Source organism: Nicotiana tomentosiformis, chromosome 3, assembly GCF_000390325.3.
Source record: "Nicotiana tomentosiformis chromosome 3, ASM39032v3, whole genome shotgun sequence".
In the NCBI taxonomy this organism is placed as follows: Eukaryota; Viridiplantae; Streptophyta; class Magnoliopsida; order Solanales; family Solanaceae; genus Nicotiana; species Nicotiana tomentosiformis.
The window spans coordinates 66,112,228-66,129,380 of record NC_090814.1 but is presented as its reverse complement, the minus strand read 5'-3'; the positions used below and the strand labels follow the sequence as shown (position 1 = coordinate 66,129,380).

At 39.0% G+C, this 17,153-nt stretch overlaps 1 protein-coding gene across 1 annotated transcript; it reads right to left on the bottom strand.

Annotated features, from left to right (window-relative positions):
* Positions 1–14,360: 14,360 nt before the first annotated feature.
* Positions 14,361–16,673, bottom strand: LOC104100743 (peroxidase P7-like). Its single transcript, XM_009608054.4, has 4 exons — positions 16,288–16,673; positions 15,611–15,802; positions 15,351–15,516; positions 14,361–14,980 (listed from the first exon to the last, which is right to left on the bottom strand). Exons 1-4 carry the CDS (start codon positions 16,492–16,494, stop codon positions 14,586–14,588), a joined length of 960 nt encoding a protein of 319 aa, XP_009606349.1. The 5' UTR covers positions 16,495–16,673; the 3' UTR covers positions 14,361–14,585.
* Between the last annotated feature and the right edge of the window lie 480 nt (positions 16,674–17,153).

Genomic DNA, 17,153 nt, shown 5'->3' with positions numbered 1-17,153 from the left:
AGGATAAGGTTAGGACTTGCGGTATATCCGCCTACTTAATAATCCTATACTTCAGTACCAAAGAAGTTAGAGAAACAACTTTAAATTTATAGAAGGTCTACTCAACGTGGACGTCATGGTTGCAGATTTTGGGTTGCTTCGGAGGAAGTATAGTGGTTGATGAGATTTTGAACTATGTGGTTCGTGCCAAGATTTGTCTGTATGGAGATCTACTTTTGTGATCGTTGTGTATAAATAGGGGTAAGGGTTACCTCTGAGAAGAATCGAATAGTATGTTAATAAATTGGTCAGCTCAACAGTGTTAAGTCAGCATAACAAAAGAAGAAATTGGCCTTGGGAGAGATAATTCTCCACAGGTGTTCGTGTAAAGCCTATGAAGAGGGCAGACCAGCCAATACAACATCGCTTACATGGCTCAGTTCTCAAAAATGCTTTTGAAAGAGTTTTTTCCCGGACTCTCCGTAATGCGTGGCGTATAGTGTTTGAATGGTTGCATCAGGTCACCATGACAGTTTCATAATATGCCACCAGGTTCAATAAGGTAGCTCGTCATATTCCTACTTGGCTTCCTACAGCTAGAGAGCGAATCCACAGTCTCATTGAAGGACCCAATTATATTCATAAAATTTTGTACGACTCGGGAGCTACAGGCTAATACTTCATTTCCGCTAGTGGTAGAAATTACCAAGATATTAGAACGCGTTTGTGGTGAGTAAAAAGGGAAACTGACGAGACCAAGACGTCTCGAGGTTCTAGGGGATTCAGTTGATTCTACTCTGCATGTATAAAGCATTATGGCCGGGGCTCGGGCAGTCGGCCAGCCCAGTCAGCACATCAGATTACCCGGGGTACTCCAGTAAGTTCTTTTAATGCACCACCAACATGAGTTCCTATAAATGGTTATTCCATTTATCTGGCACAGACTTAATATGAGCAGCCAAAGCCGCAAAGGGGTTGTTATGAATACGGCGATACCAGGCACATCATGAGAAAATTGTCCCAAACTTGGGAGAGATATATTTCATCAAAGCACTCAGGCTACGTGTCCCATTGTAGTTACTACACCACCCACACGATCAGTTAGGGGTGGAGGACATGCGGGTAGAAGGCGTCTTTGAGGTGGAGACCCAGCCATTGTTATAATTATTTTATGGTATGGCGGAGGTCGCTACATCAGATGGTGTCGTTATAGGTACGACTTCGATTTAATATAAAGGAATAATTTCCTTAACTTGATTTGGTTCAGAGTATCAAAACGAGTCCTCCTATTGTGCTCCACTTATGAGTGAGGTTCGTGATTCTATAATCTACTTATGTGTTTACTCCTGTTGGGAGATTCTATGGAGATAACTTCGCTTATCATTCCATGTTGGTCACTAATAAGAGCTGTGAGGCTAAAGATGGCTTTCTGTTACCCATTTCGATAGGTTTTAATGTAATTTTTGGATAATTAATTACAAATTGTGAATTATATGCCCTACCTGTGTGGGTTTCATTATGTGTTGTGATTTGGTATAACCGAAATTATTTAAAAGAAGAAAATGGAAATTTTTTATTGGCACGATGTGCATATTACCTGTGATTCAGAACTGAGGGTGAGATCCTCACACTTTAATACAAATTGATATGTTTAAACCAGGTTACGAGCTACGATGGAAGTTATATAAGGACGAGATCTTTGTGAGGAAAATTCTTGTGTTTAAGTTCTCCCTTGTGAAATTAAAGTTATACTATAGCAATAATAGTGAGTCATGTCTGGTAGGCCTAATTGAAAATTTTTGTATGAAACTCTCTGTGCATACTTGCCAAATTTATGTTGTAATTATTGAGTTTTAACCTCTGAGATAGGTGCCCGCCCAGGTGGCGTTAAATGTAACTCGTTAATTTGTGTAAATAATTATGAGGTCTGGTTACCATCAGTTGAAGATTAGGGCATCTGATGTCCCTAAGACAGCTTTTTGGACTCGGTATGGGCATTATGAATTCCTAGTAATATCATTTTGGCTTACCAACGCCCCAGCAACACTTATGGATTTTATGAATCGGAAGCTCAAGCCCTATTTGGGTTCTTTTTTGGTTGTATTCATTAATGATATCTTGATTTACTCCAGCAGTCGAGAGGAGCATGGGCATCATCTTCGGAGTGTGCTTCAGACTTTGAAGAATAATCAGTTATATGCCAAATTTTTAAAATGTGAGTTTTGGTTAGACTCAGTTGCCTTTTTGGGGCATGTTGTATAGGCAGAAGGCATAAAGGTGGATCCTAAGAAGATTGAGGCTATTCAGAATTTCCCTAGACCTACTTCAGTTACAGAGATCCGGAGTTTCCTGGGTTTAGCAGGTTATTATTGTCAGTTCGTGGAAGGGTTTTCATCTATAGCAAGCCCATTGACTAGACTGGCCCAGAAAGGTGTCCCATTCAGATGGTCAGACGAGTGTGAGTTGAGCTTTCAGAAGCTCAAGACCGCTTTGACTACGGCGCCAGTGTTGGTATTACCCACAGGTTCAGGATTGTATACGGTATATTATGACGCATCTCACATTGGGCTTGGTGCAGTGTTAATGCAAGATGGCAGGGTGATTGAATATGTGTCGCAGCAATTGAAAGTTCACGAGAAGAATTATCTTGTTCATGACTTAGAATTGGCATCCATTGTTCACGCGCTGGAGATTTGGAGGCATTACCTCTACGGTGTCTCGTGTGAGGTATTTACTGATCATCGTAGCCTTCAGTATCTGTTCAAACAAGAAGATCTTAATTTAAGGCAGAGAAGATGGTTGGAATTGTTGAAAGACTATGATATCACCATTCTATATCACCCCGGAAAGGCCAACGTGGTGGCCGGTGCTTTAAGTAGAAAGGGTGTGAGTTTGGGCAATCTTGTGTATATTCCGGTTAGTGATAGACTGTTAGCTGTAGATGTCCAGACTTGGGATAATCATTTTGTGAGGTTAGATGTTTCATCACCTAGTCGGGTTCTAGCTTGCACAGTCGCTCGGTCTTCTTTATATGAGCGCATCAGAGAGAGACAGTATGATGATCCTCATTTACTTGTCCTTAAGGAAATGGTGCAGCAGAGTGATGCCAAACAGCTTGTTGTGGGGGAAGATGGAGTTCTACGAATGCATAGTCGTATTGTTGTGCCTAATGTGAATTAACTCTTGAAGAGGCACACAATTCCAGGTATTCTATTCATCCAGGTACCGCCAAAAATGTATCAAGATTTGCGGCAACATTATTGGCGGAGGAGAATGAAAAAGGATATAGTTGCATATGTAGCACGATGTCTGAATTGTCAGCAAGTTAAGTAGGAGCATCAGAGACCTGGTAGTTTGCTTCAGAAGTTAGAAATTTCTGAGTGGAAGTGGGAGCGCATCACTATGGATTTTGTTGTTGGACTCCCACGGACTTAGAGAAAATTTGACGCAGTTTGGGTCATTGTGGGCAGGTTGACCAAGTCGGCACATTTCATTCCAGTGGCAGTTACCTATTCTTCAGAGAGGTTAGCTGAAATTTACATTTGTGAGATTGTCCGCCTTCATGGTGTACCAGTGTCTATTATTTTAGATCGAGGTACGCCATTTACCTCACACTTCTGGAGGGCTGTACAATGTGAGTTAGGCATGCAGGTTGAGTTGAGTACAGCATTTCATCCACAGACAGACGAACAGTCAGAACGCACTATTCAGATATTGGAAGATATGCTTCGCGCTTGTGTTATACACTTTGGAGGTTCTTGGGATCAATTCTTGCCACTTGCGGAGTTTGCTTATAACAATAGCTACCAGTTGAGTATTCAGATGGTACCATATTAGGCATTACACGGAAGGTGATGCCGTTCGCCAGTTAGATGGTTTGAACCAGGAGAGACTCAGTTGTTGGGTACCGATTTGGTACAGGATGCCTTGGATACGGTCAAATTATTCAAGATCGACTTCGCACAGCTCAGTCTAGGCAAAAGAGTCATGCCGACCATAAAGTTCATGATATTGCATTCATGGTTAGAGAGAGAATATTGCTCCGGGTTTTACCTATGAAAGGTGTAATGAGGTTTGGAAGAAAAGGCAAGTTGGGCCCTAGGTATATTGGACCCTTGGAAATTCTTGAAAAGGTGGGTGAAGTAGCCTACAGGCTTGCACTACCACCTAGATTATCAACAGTTCATCCGGTGTTCCACGTGTCTATGCTCTAAAAATATCATGGTGGTCCGTACCATGTGTTACATTTTAGCCAAGTCCAGTTGGACAAGGATTTGACGTACGAGGAGGAGCCGGTAGCTATTCTAGCCTGGCAGGTCCGACAGTTGAGGTCTAAGAGTTATCCTTTAGTTCGGGTGAAATGGAGAGGTCAGCCGATATAAGCATCTACCTTGGAGTCCGAGTCCGATATGCGGAGTAGATATCCCCACATTTTCACCAGCTCAGGTACTTTTCTATGTCCGTTCGAGGACGAACGGTTGTTTTAGAGGTTTAAACCTGTGATGACCTAAAAGGTTATCTTATGTTTTAGAACTCGATTATGCACTCTTAAACCTTAAAATTCTTATTTTTACCCTCCCCAACTTGTGTGCGCAGTCCGGGCGTGTTTCTGGAAAACGTTTATGTTGAAAATTAAAGAAAATAAGAATTTTTGCCTTAAAAGTTGAATTTAGTTGACTTCGGTCAACATTTTGAGTAAACAGACCCGGACCCGTATTTTGACAGTCCCGGTGGGTCCGTAATGAAAGATGGGACCTGGGCGTATGCCCGGAATTGAATTCGGAGGTCCTTAGCTCGAGTTATGAATTTTCGATGAAAATTAAAAGTCTGAAAATTTATTTGTTTTTAAGAATTAGTTGATGTTTGGCCTTGTTGATACCGGGTCCGTATTTTGGTTCCGGAGCCCGGTATAGGTCCAATATAATACTTAGGAATTATCTGTGAAATTTGGTGAGAAACGAAGTTGGTTTGACGTGATTCGGAAGAGCGGTGGTGAAGATAGAAATTTTGAAGTGTTCTTGAGAATTTTATTTGATTTGGTGCTAAATTCGTAGTTCTAGGTATTATTTTGGCGCTTTGATCGCGCGAGCAAGTTCGTATGATATTTTTAGACTTGTGTGCATGTTGGGTTTGGAGCCCCGAGGGCTCGGGTGAGTTTCGGATAGGCCACGAGATATTTGGACTATGGAAAAATCTGGTTTTCCGCAGATTCTGATGCCTTCTGGTTTCCTTTTTCGCGTTCGCGAAGGCACTCTCGCGAACGCAAAGTAGAAACTGGAATGGCTAACTTTTACTCTTTGCGAACGTGAAGGCCTCGGCGCGAATGCAAAGTGATGGGGGATTTACCCTTCGCGAACGTGACCGGCTCATCGCAAACACAAAGCACTTGGGACCTGGGGGAGGGTTGGTCTTTCCTTCATCGCGAACGCGGGCAATGTCTCGCGAACGTGAAGGCCAGGCGGAGTAACCTTCGCGAACGCGACCAAGGTCTCATGAACACGAAGGCTTGGAAGCATATACTCTTCGCAAACGTGACAGTGGCCTCGCGAACTAGATGCACACTGTCGCCCAGTGCATAAAACAGAATCAAGAACGGGAATAAGCTATTTTTCCAACTTTCATAAAAACAAACGTGCTAGAGGCAATTTTCAAGAGTTAATTTCTTCCCCAAAATGTTGGTAAGTGATTCTAAAGCATATTCTTTCAATTACCCATTTCATTTCATAAATATTCAACCTAAAATCAAGAGTTTTCATGGTAGAATTAGGGGTTTTGGTTAGAAACTAGGGATTTCAAAAATTTGGGGATTTAGACCTCAAATTGAGGTCGGATTCCAAAACCAATTATATATCCGGACTCGTGGGTGAATGGGTAAATGGATTTTGGTCCAAACCTCGGGTTTTGACCAAGCGGGCCTGGGATCGATTTTTGACTTTTTGGAGGAAAATTTGGGAAATTTAATTTATGCAATATAATTGATTCCTTTAGCAATATTTGATATTATTGAGTTATTTCTGAATAGATACGAGTGGTTTGGAGGTGAATTCTAGAGGAAAAGCTGTGATTGAGAATTAAGTGGCCTTCGGAGCAAGGTAAGTATTGTGTCTAACCCTAACTTGAGGGAATAAAGAACATCAAATTATTTGCTATGTGAAATTCATGTGAGCGGCGTATATGTGAGGTGACGAGTACTTATGTGCAGCCAATTTACCTATTTTCTCGGTTTTATTTCTGTTTCTCTCATATTATCTTTTCCTATGCTTAATTGCTACGTGTTTAGACTAGTGTTGCTAAATTTATCGTCCTTATCATGTTTACGGATCTTCTGGTAAAAATTGAGTATTTATTTCAAAGTTGAGATTGATATTGTGGAACCAAATATTAAAGTAAGGCTTGTACATGTTAATCTATCTCCGTGTTGTTAATTGTTCATTGCATTATGGTATGGAAGAGTGTTAATGCACGAAGGGTAATGTCGTGCCATATTGTGAGTGTTAATGCACGAAGGGTGATGCCGTGCCATATTGCAAGTGTTAATGCACGAAGGGCGATGCCGTGCCATATTGTGAGTGTTAATGCACGAAGGGTGATACCGTGCCATATTGTGAGTGTTAATGCATGAAGGGTGATGCCCTGCCATATTATGAGTGTTAATGCACGAAGGTTGATGTCGTGCCATATTGTGAGTGTTAATGCACGTAGGGTGATGCCGTGCCATGATATGAGAGTTAATGTACGAAGGGTGATGTCGTGACGTTTCTATTGACTTTATGGCGAGTTTGAGAGTAAAAGCACGAAGGGTGATGCCGTGCATTTTTCCTTTACTGTACTCATTATTCCTGTTGATTCATAGTATATTGACTGTTCGAGTTACCATTCTATTGTAGTTCTTCATCTCGTATTTCCCTTAGCATGTTTTTCCCTCCTGATATTTCATGTTTAGCTCTTCATTACTGTTATTTGTATATACACTGTTAAATTGTACAGGTTGATTTGTAGGTGCCTCACCTTAGCCTCGTCACTACTTCGTCGAGGTTAGGCTCGACACTTACCAGTACATGGGGTCGGTTGTACTGATACTGCACTCTCTACTTTCTGTGCAGATTTTGGTACCGGCTCGGGTTGATCGCGATTATAGCTGTTGGACCGGCTATCCGGAGACTCAATGTAGATTTGTCGGCGTTCACAGACCTTGAAGTCCCCGTCCATCTTTTCCTTTTTACTGTTTCTTTCACCCAAGCAGTTGTATTTCTTTCAGAATATTACTTGTAGTGAATTCTAGAATGCTCGTGAATTATGATTTCAGATCCAGGTGGTAGTAGTTAATAAATTTTTTATATTATTCCACACTCACTATATTCCATCTTAGCTAATTGTTGTCATTTACTGAATGGAATAAGGACTGGTTTAAATGATTCTCTAACGTTGGCTTTCCTAGCAAGTGAAACATTAGGCGCCATCACGGTCCCGACGGTGGAAATTTCGGGTCGTGACAAAACCACGTCAAACAACGCCGAAATTATGAATCACGCATCAAATCGAATTATGAGTTTTCAACTCTTCCAACTTCTATATTTTGCGTCGAAACGTATCAAATCAATCCAGAATGAATTTAAATTTTGCACACAAGTCATAAATGACGAAATTGAGTTATTCAAATTTACGGAATCGAAATCCAACCTCGTTATCAAAAATTCAACCTTCGGTCAGACTTTCCAAAAATCTTCCATTTTCCAACTTTCGCCAAAATACATCGAATTGTCCTACAGACTTCCAAATCCGAATCCGAACATACGCCTAAATCCGAAATCACCATACCAAGCTATTGACATCATAAAAATTTCATTCCGGGGTCGTTTGCTCAAAAGTCAACTCTCCAGTCAACTCTTTCCATTTAAGCTTCTAAATAGGAATTGTTCTTTCAATTTAGTTCTAAATCTTCCGAAAATCAAACTCGACCACGCCCGTGGGTCATAATACATATTACGAAGTTGCTCAAGACCTTAAGTCACTTAACGGGGCATTAATTCTTAAAACAACAAGTCGAGTCGTCACATTCTCCCCCTCTTAAGCATACGTTCGTCCTCAAACATGCTAAGAATTATTTTGATGACATTAATTTGTTGAGGGCATTATTTCACACATACTCAATGGTGTTTCTACGTCACCGTAAATTTAACAGGGGTCCGACAACATCATCTCAGTGGAGATTATTTCTTTTACTCACACTTATAAGCATTTAAGCCAATTCCTAACACTCCAAACATTTTCAAAAGGCCTGATTTTTACATCAACGCATGGTATTAGTCTCAGCTGACTATAGCAACTCGTGCCTATGCACACATCAATTTTCTTGATAGTGTTGAAGTGCTTCGAAATTTTTCTGGGGTGTTACATTCTCCCCTGCTTAGGATCATTCGCCCTCAAACACATAATATAACTTATCTCTTCTTTTCCATGTCTCAATCCTCCAAATTTTATTAACTCCCAATTTTTTCAGAAATTTCGGCAGAGTCTCCCCTGTAATTGGGCCTATCCACCTGCCAGAGTAACACCAAAACAATTCCTAACAACACATCCACAACCCAACAAAGCACCACAATGTATATATTAATAACACTAATCTCAGCGTTACAAGCACTACACTATCATAATGATATCAGGACATAAAGCACATCATATGTATGCCCATCACCACATTTCTGGTATTAATAGTTGTTCATAATCGATTACAATATCGCCAATTAACCTCATATTAACCCAAACCTCGTTTCGAATTTTCACAACACTAACAGTAAAATGTGAGGCATAAAGACCTCATAACTATTTACTCGACTTAACGAGCCACATTTAATGCCTCTGGGCACTCACCTCGTAGGTTAAAACTAAATATTTTTCTCACAATTATGGATAAATATGCATAAAACACATAAAAGAATTATCAAATAAGCCTAACAAGCATGTCTCCATATTAATACTATAGTACAAATCTTAATTTCACAAAAGGAGAATTTAGACTCATAAAATTTTTACCACAAGGACCTCGTCGTTATATAACTTCCACCGCGGCTTGTAGCCCAGTTTAAATATTTCACATCATATAAAAATGCGAGGATCTCGTCCTCAACTCCGAATCACAAGTATTTTGCATATTGTGCCAACTAAAATTTTCAATTTCCTTTCTTTCTTATTTTCAATAAATTTCGTAAACAGTTTTCATAACACATAATGAACCCTCATCTCGGTAGGGTATATAATTCATAAGATTGAATTTAATTATTCTGAAATCACATCAAAACCCACTGTAGTGAGTAATAAAAAGTCACGTTTGGACTTATAGCCCTCAACGCTGTACAAAAATAAAAATGATAGGCACGAGCTAACATCATCAAACCTCCCAACATGGATAAACATGTAAGTAGGTCACAAAATTACGAAGCTCACCCATAAGCGGAGCATAATAGGAGAACTCGCCTTAAAAATTCAGAACCGAATCAAATTACGGAATATATCCTTTTATAATAGATCAGGATCATACCTTTAACGACACCATCTGGTGTGGTGGCCTCAACCACACCATAACAAATATATCAACGGGCTGGACCTCCCCCTCTAGGGCGCCCTCTACCCGCCTGTCCTCCACCTCTAACTAGCTGTGTACGTGGAGTAGTAACTGCATTGGGGCCCATAGCCTGATCGTTCTGATAAAATCCACCCCTCCTAAGTCTCGGACAATCTCTCATAATGTGCCTAGTATCACAACACTCATAACAACCCCTCTGAGGTCGCGACTGCTCGTACTGAGTCTGCGCCGGATAACTGGAATAACCACTGTAAGAATCCCGTGTCGGTGATGCACTATAAGAACTTACTAGAGCACCCCGAGTAATCTGATGTGCGGACTAAGCTGGCCGACTGCTCGAGCCTCCGCCATAATGTCTCATAGCTGAAGAGTAAAATCCATTGAATCCTCCAGAGCTTCGAGACCTTTTTGTCTCCTTAGACTCTATTTCCTCACTTAGAACACCCTCATTCCTCCTCGCAATCTCCACTACTTGTTGAACTGGAGTATCAGTTTGCAACTCTCGAGCCATGCATATTTTAATATCATAATCGAGCCCCTCAATGAATCTGCGGACTCGCTCTCTAACTGTAGGAACCAAGATAGGTGCATGACAGGCTAATTCACTGAACCCGATAGCATATTCTGACACTGACATAGTGCCCTGATGCAATCGTTCAAACTCTGTGTGCCACGCATCTCAGAGAGTCTGGGGAACAAACTCTTTCAAAAATATTTCCGAAAATTGAGGGCACGTTAGTGGTGTTGCATCAGCTGATCTACCTTCTTCATAGATTTTCCACCACTGATACGTTGCATCTAATAGTTGAAATATAGTAAAGGCTACTCCGCTCACTTCCACAATACTCATGGTGCGGAGAGTGATAATTTTCTATAAATCCTTGGGCATCCTCTGAAGCTGTGCTACTGAAAGTAGGTGGACTATACCTCTTAAACCTCTCAAGTCTCTTTTGTTCTACTTCTGATGCCCCTGGCATGACCTCAGGCTGAACCGGAATAACAGGTTGTACCGGTACTACACCCGAAACTTGACCAATATGAATTCACTACTCTGGAGTACGAGCGGTAGGAGTTTGAACTCTTCCCCCAACCTGTGAAATATTTGGTGAAACAGAGATCAATCCCGCCTGAGTCAGTGTACCAAACATGTTTAGGAACTGTACTAAAATCTCCTGAAGCCTGGGGCTAACAACAGGTGCTTCTGGTTCCTGTCCCCCAACTGGAGCTACTGGCGGCTCCTCAACTGCTGCTCTGACAGGTGCTCCGGTCGCGGCACGTGCCCTTCCTCAACCTCTACCTCGACCCCGACCTCTTGCAGCCCTAACAATATGTGAGGATGCCTGCTCAGCTAACCCGATAGCACGTGTCCTCACCATCTATAAGAGAATAGAGATACAAAGGCTCAAATTTCAATTTCAACAAATTTCTGCATGACAAGAATAGAGATACCAACTTGTCACGACCCAAAATTTCACCTCAGGCATCGTGATGGCACCTAGTCTCTAAGACTAGGTAAGCCGATTTCAATCACATTTCAAGCCATTTTTTTTATAGGTAATCAAAACTAACAGCGGAAACAAATATGAAAATCTCCCAAGACTGGTAATACTAAGTCACGAACTCCAATTGAATACTTGAAACGATCTCTAGGATCGAATACTCAATACTGTTTGAGTAATAATAAACAGTACAATAAAATGGAAAGACTCCAAGGAACTGTGACGACCAAGTAGCTCTACCTTGAATCCTTGCGATCACACTTTAACTCCTCCATAATGAGATTAAATTCCAAAAAATATCAAACCAACAAACTCACGAAATTACATAAATATTCAAGAAACAATCACATCAAATTGTTATATAAAAATAAATTCAACAAACAAGGATTTAGGCATGGCAAATAGATGATTTAATAAATGCCAACGATTATCCATTTTACTACACAATAATGCCTAAAACTTTAACCCAATAAAATTTACGCATATAAGCCCGAGTACGTACTCGTCACCTCGCGTACACAGCTTTTTACATTTCACAAATGGCACATAAGACTCGATGCCTAAGGGGTAATTCTCCACTCGAGGTTAGGCAAGATACTTACCTTTTTGACGTTATGCCGATTTTTCAAAATCGCCTTCTTGCTTGAATTGACCTCCGAACAGCTTAAATCTATCCAAATTAATTGTACAACTTCATTAAAATTCATCGGAAATAATTTCGGATAATAATACGTCGACTTAAAATGTTATTCCAAAAAGTCAATAAAAGTCAACGTGGGGCCCGCCTCTCGGAACCTGACATAATATTTACAAAATTCGAACACTAATTCCGATACGAGTTCAACCATACCAATTTTATCGAATTCCAATAATAACTGGACCTCCAAATTTTAAATTTTTATTTTTGGAAGATTTTGCAAAAATCTAGATTTTCTCCTTTTAATTTGAATTAAACGATGAATATAACCATGGATTCATGAAATATAATCACTTTATGATATAGAATACTTACTTGAGTTGAAATCGTGAAGAAATACTCAAAATTGCCCAAGAATCGAGCTCCAAAAATTCCAAAATAAAATGGCAAAGTAACTAATTTTTGGTCCTTATGTTCTGCCCAGTTCCGCTTCTACGAGCACTGTTCACGCTTCTGCAAATACTATTCACGCTTCTGCGGGCATTGTTCACGCTTCTGCGATCACTGTTCACGCTTCTGCGATCACTGTCCATGCTGCTGCCCAGAAATTCCAGCAGCTTTTCTTCAAGTCCGAATTGATTTGTTAACCTTCCGAAATCCACCTGAAGCCCTCGAGACTTTTATAAAATATACCAACATATCCCAAAATACAATATAAACTTAGTCGTGATAAAACCACGTCAAACAACGCCGAAATTACGAATCGCGCATCGAATCGAATTATGAGTTTTCAACTCTTCCAGCTTCTATATTTTGCACCGAAACGTATCAAATCAATCCGGAATAACTTTAAATTTTGCACACAAGTCATAAATGACGAAATGGAGCTATTCAAATTTCCGAAATTAAATCTGACCTCGTTATCAAAAATTCAACCTTCGGTCGGACTTTTCAAAAATCTTCCATTTTCCAACTTTCGCCAAAATACGTCGAATTATCCTACGGACTTCCAAATCCAAATCCGAACATACGCCTAAGTCCGAAATTACCATGCGAAGCTATTGACATCATAAAATTTTATTCCGGGGTCGTTTGCTCAAAAGTCAACTCTCCGATCAACTCTTTCCATTTAAGTTCTAAATAGGAATTGTTCTTTTAATTTAATTTTAAATCTTTCGAAAATCAAACACGACCATACCCGCGGGTCATAATACATATTACAAAACTGATCGAGACCTTAAGTCACTTAACGGGGAGTTAGTTCTTAAAATGACAAGTCGCGTCGTTACACAAAAGCTCTCGTATAATGAGATTCCAAGAGTTCCTCTTATATTAGTAATTTTAGTTTTCAAACCTTTTCACTTATGAGTTCGGACATATAAACTTTTCTTGCTTCATCTAGCTTCAACTCATCTTTTAGAAAATTGAGGTTTTTTTTAGAAGGCACTTACTTTGATTTAGTGTTTGATCCAAGATTCTTTACCTCCTAAAACAAAAAATAAAGTTACATTCTCTATCTAAATCGAATATAACGAAGTTATTGAGTCGAATAAATCAAATAAAAGTGGATTAAATCAATCCACATCAAATTTAGCTATGTATGATATTGATATAGTATTTAAGAAATAAAATACCAAAAATATCGAATCGGAATATCTAAAAATGTACCAAACTTGAGTTGAATCCTACGAATAAACGAAAGACATAGTTTAATTGCTCAATATTATGACCTTTTGTTACAAGTTCACTGTGTACGGCTACAGTGTTGATCTCAACAACTGTAAAGGTTTTGCTTTTAGAAAACAATGTCGTTATAAAATTTATCTAAAACGTTGTGGAAATTCAATTCTCTCCACCTTAATTTTCATTTGTTTTAAATTATTCTCGACATTTTTATTGTTACACAAACACACGATGGGCCCTAATGCTGCATCGTACAGTGTTTAAGAGATGAGACAAAATGGCAGTCACGTTGAGATAAATGGTAGTTTTTTATTTTGTTATGATTTTTAATTCGAAATTGCCTTACCTTTTTTAATTGTTTACAACAAAATGAATCTAAGCCATGAAATAGTTTGGTGGATACATGGCATGAATTTGTCTATGCATTGAATAATACTGGACCAACTTTTCACCGGAGGGGATCTCATCCCACATATTTTGCCCCCCCTCATGTTTTTATCGTAAAGTTTTTGTTTAATTATTCGGTATTCGAAAATTGACTGTCTCTGACAAATAATATATTTAGCATTCATTTTAGCTAGGCTCACATCATTAAGATTGAAAAAATCTCAATCGTCACATCATATTCTGTTTTTCTAAAAAAGAAATTCTCAATATGCGGTTATGATTTTAAAGCAAAAATAATCAGGGGCTATACTAATTAATGAATACTTAACCATAAGGCAATTAATTAGCTTGCGACACCACGAGACTTCTATCCAAAATTAAAATAAAATATTGTTTGGGTTATGACAACACCACTATTACTTATGCGCAGGGTGTTTACCACTAAAGGTAGAGATTTTTAAGATTTTTCTTCATGTTCCCTCTTTCCTATGTCACATCTTACATGAGATGGTCATATGAGAGAAAAATATTTGAGCACTCTGCCATAAAACTCAAAAATATAACGACTACTGAGTCCAGTTTGTCATGGAAGTTTTAACAAAAATAGGTATTTTATTCATAAACATCAAACACGACACAAATATAGCACATTTCAAGTGTAGAAAAAACTGGCACTTTAAGCTGTAACGGAGTGACAGCCATTAAGCCTACAAATCAAGAAACAAAACTAAAACTTGACAGGTCAAAATAAAAAGAACACTGAGAAATAGAAGATTCCAAATCAACAGATTTTCATAAGCAAATTAAAGAAGCAAAATTAGTTGATCCTCCTGCAATTCTTCCTGATCTCTCCTTTAGATCCAGTAAGGGGACGAATGTCACCCATCTTAATCATGGCAGTCACAAAATCAGCGGCGAAACTGTTGGGGTTGTCGCTGTATGATTTCACAATTGAATCGGCGGATCCGCCGTTGAAGAGCTGCTGATCAGAGTGGAGTAGACCCTTTTTGCTTACAAGGTTAATGAAATAATGGTTGTCGAAATATGTAGGAGTCTGAAGATCAAGAGGTGCCAAGTTGTTGTCCCCTGAACCTGAGTTTCTTGGGCAGTTGTTTTGCCTTGTTTTTGCTAGTGATGAATCCAAGTTATTGGTCTCGTTGTATATGCGTGCCCTGAAACTTGTGCACCTTGCTTGTCCAATGGTGTGAGCTCCTGACAAACATAACGACAAAATTATATATTAGAGAGGATTTACCTAATTTGTATACAACGATCATAATATAATTTTTTTTACGCTATCAGCTATCAGTATATTGTACCAAGTTATTTTAGTTATGCAAAAAGGTCATATTAGCCCATATTATACTTTTCAACATTATTTACCCATATCGTTACCCTTTTAAACTCAAATACCTTTACCTACAACGGTCAACCCGGACCCACCTTTAAAAGGACAGGTGGAGGGCATCTGTTTATTAACCAACCCATACCTAAAGATGTAACCTATTACCCGTCAAACATGACCCTTTTTCGTTATGTTTAAGAGGTGTTTTTCGAAGAGTTGCCGGGGAAGAGAACGAACCAGATAAGGCAACCATATCCTTGGTGGAAAGGCCAACAGCAGTGAAGCTAGAGATGAGACGGTTAAGGTTTGAAGTCGGGGGAGGAATGCTACTATTTGCAGCAGCTTGGCTTGCTGTTCTGGCATCTCTTCTTCCTAGTTTTACATCCCAATTAGGCCCTCCAAGCTACATTATATACAACAATAATTCGCGTTAGCATAAAATTCAAAAGGAGGTTTACAATGAAAATTATTGTACTTAATTAACATAAAGAACTTACAATGACAACAGAGTCTCGAGCAGTAACGGCCAAAATATCAGCGCAAGAGACGACCCCAGGGCACACTTTTTCAACGGCAGATTTGATATCGTCAATAACTTCAAATCCTCTGGCGGAATTGAAATTTGGTTGTGCCCTTTTTTCCCCTGTGAAGGTTGAAATATCATCTAGGAATAATGATCCATCGCATCCCTGAAATAAATGCATTAACCAATTTAGACAAAAGGCATAAAAAATAATGTAAACGCGACCAAATTAATTAATTCTGAGTATGCCTAAGTCAAAGTTTAACAATTAGGTATACTAACCTAACTTATCGATATAATCGAGACCAAGACCTTCTAAATGCCTGGAGACATAAAAAGACAACTTCTACTACTAATAAAGACTCAGCAACAAATTAGTAGTCAACTTGTCAAACATAGATTTGCAAACGATATCACGATCAATCCTAGGACACTTGGCAACAGAAAATACTTTAACCTTAATGGTCATATACAATGCTCTATAATTAACATTTCGTGCCTAGTCTCTATACATCATCAACAGGAGATTGACAAATAAAAATTAGTCGCACTCGTGTTTATACTACATATATACTCGATGGTGTTAGTAGATATAAAGAATTAAACTATTATCTATATGGAAAAGGGCCAAAAATGAAGAAGGAAGCTTACATTGACGAAGCAATCGTGGAAGAATAGGCGAAGGAGGGAAGCACCCATACGGGTTTCCTTCTGAACGGCAGAATGCACTACTGATTTCACAGTTTCATAGAGCTTAGGACATGATTTTGAATAAAAGCCAGTGGTTAGTTGAGCTGAGGAGCTTCCAGTTAAGCTCACTAGGAAAAACAAAACTATGGCAGTCTTAAAAGAAGCCATTGAAGAAATTTTACTTAGAAATATATTACTTTGAAGGGAAGATTAAGTGTGCTGCACATATGGTAAGGGGAAAATCACGTATTTATAGGGAAATTGTAGAGACTAGAGAATGCTTTCTCAAGGTGATTGCTTTCGGCAGGTTACCTAACATGGAGACTCTGTTGCTTGTCTTTTTACGTTTGACAGTGTTGAAGCAAAAAAAAACCAATAAGATCAATAAAACTTTCGATCATTTATTTCTTGACAATATAGAAAATAGTAAAATTAATAAAACAAGATCCGCGTACACCTGTTTGAAAAATACAGGAAGTTAAAAAAGTAAGACATTTTAGGACTTGTTATCATATTAGTCAAACAAAAGGGACCCAACGAAAACCAATAATCTAATGACTTGGTGAAGACTAAGAAGATATGAGGGTATAAAGGTGCAAAGTGGACTTTCCAGACATTACCAAAACGCAAATTAAAGTAAAATTCATCAACTTGTGATATTGCACAGTTAAACAGCAATACTTTTAATAAAAAGTGTCCTTATATCCTTGGTTTAAATTGGGATGAAGTAAAGGTTTTAATTCTTTAATTAAAAATAGGGGAGGGAAATGGATAAAGAAGAGAGAGTACTCAACAACGGCCAATAATGAGTAATGACAATAATTATA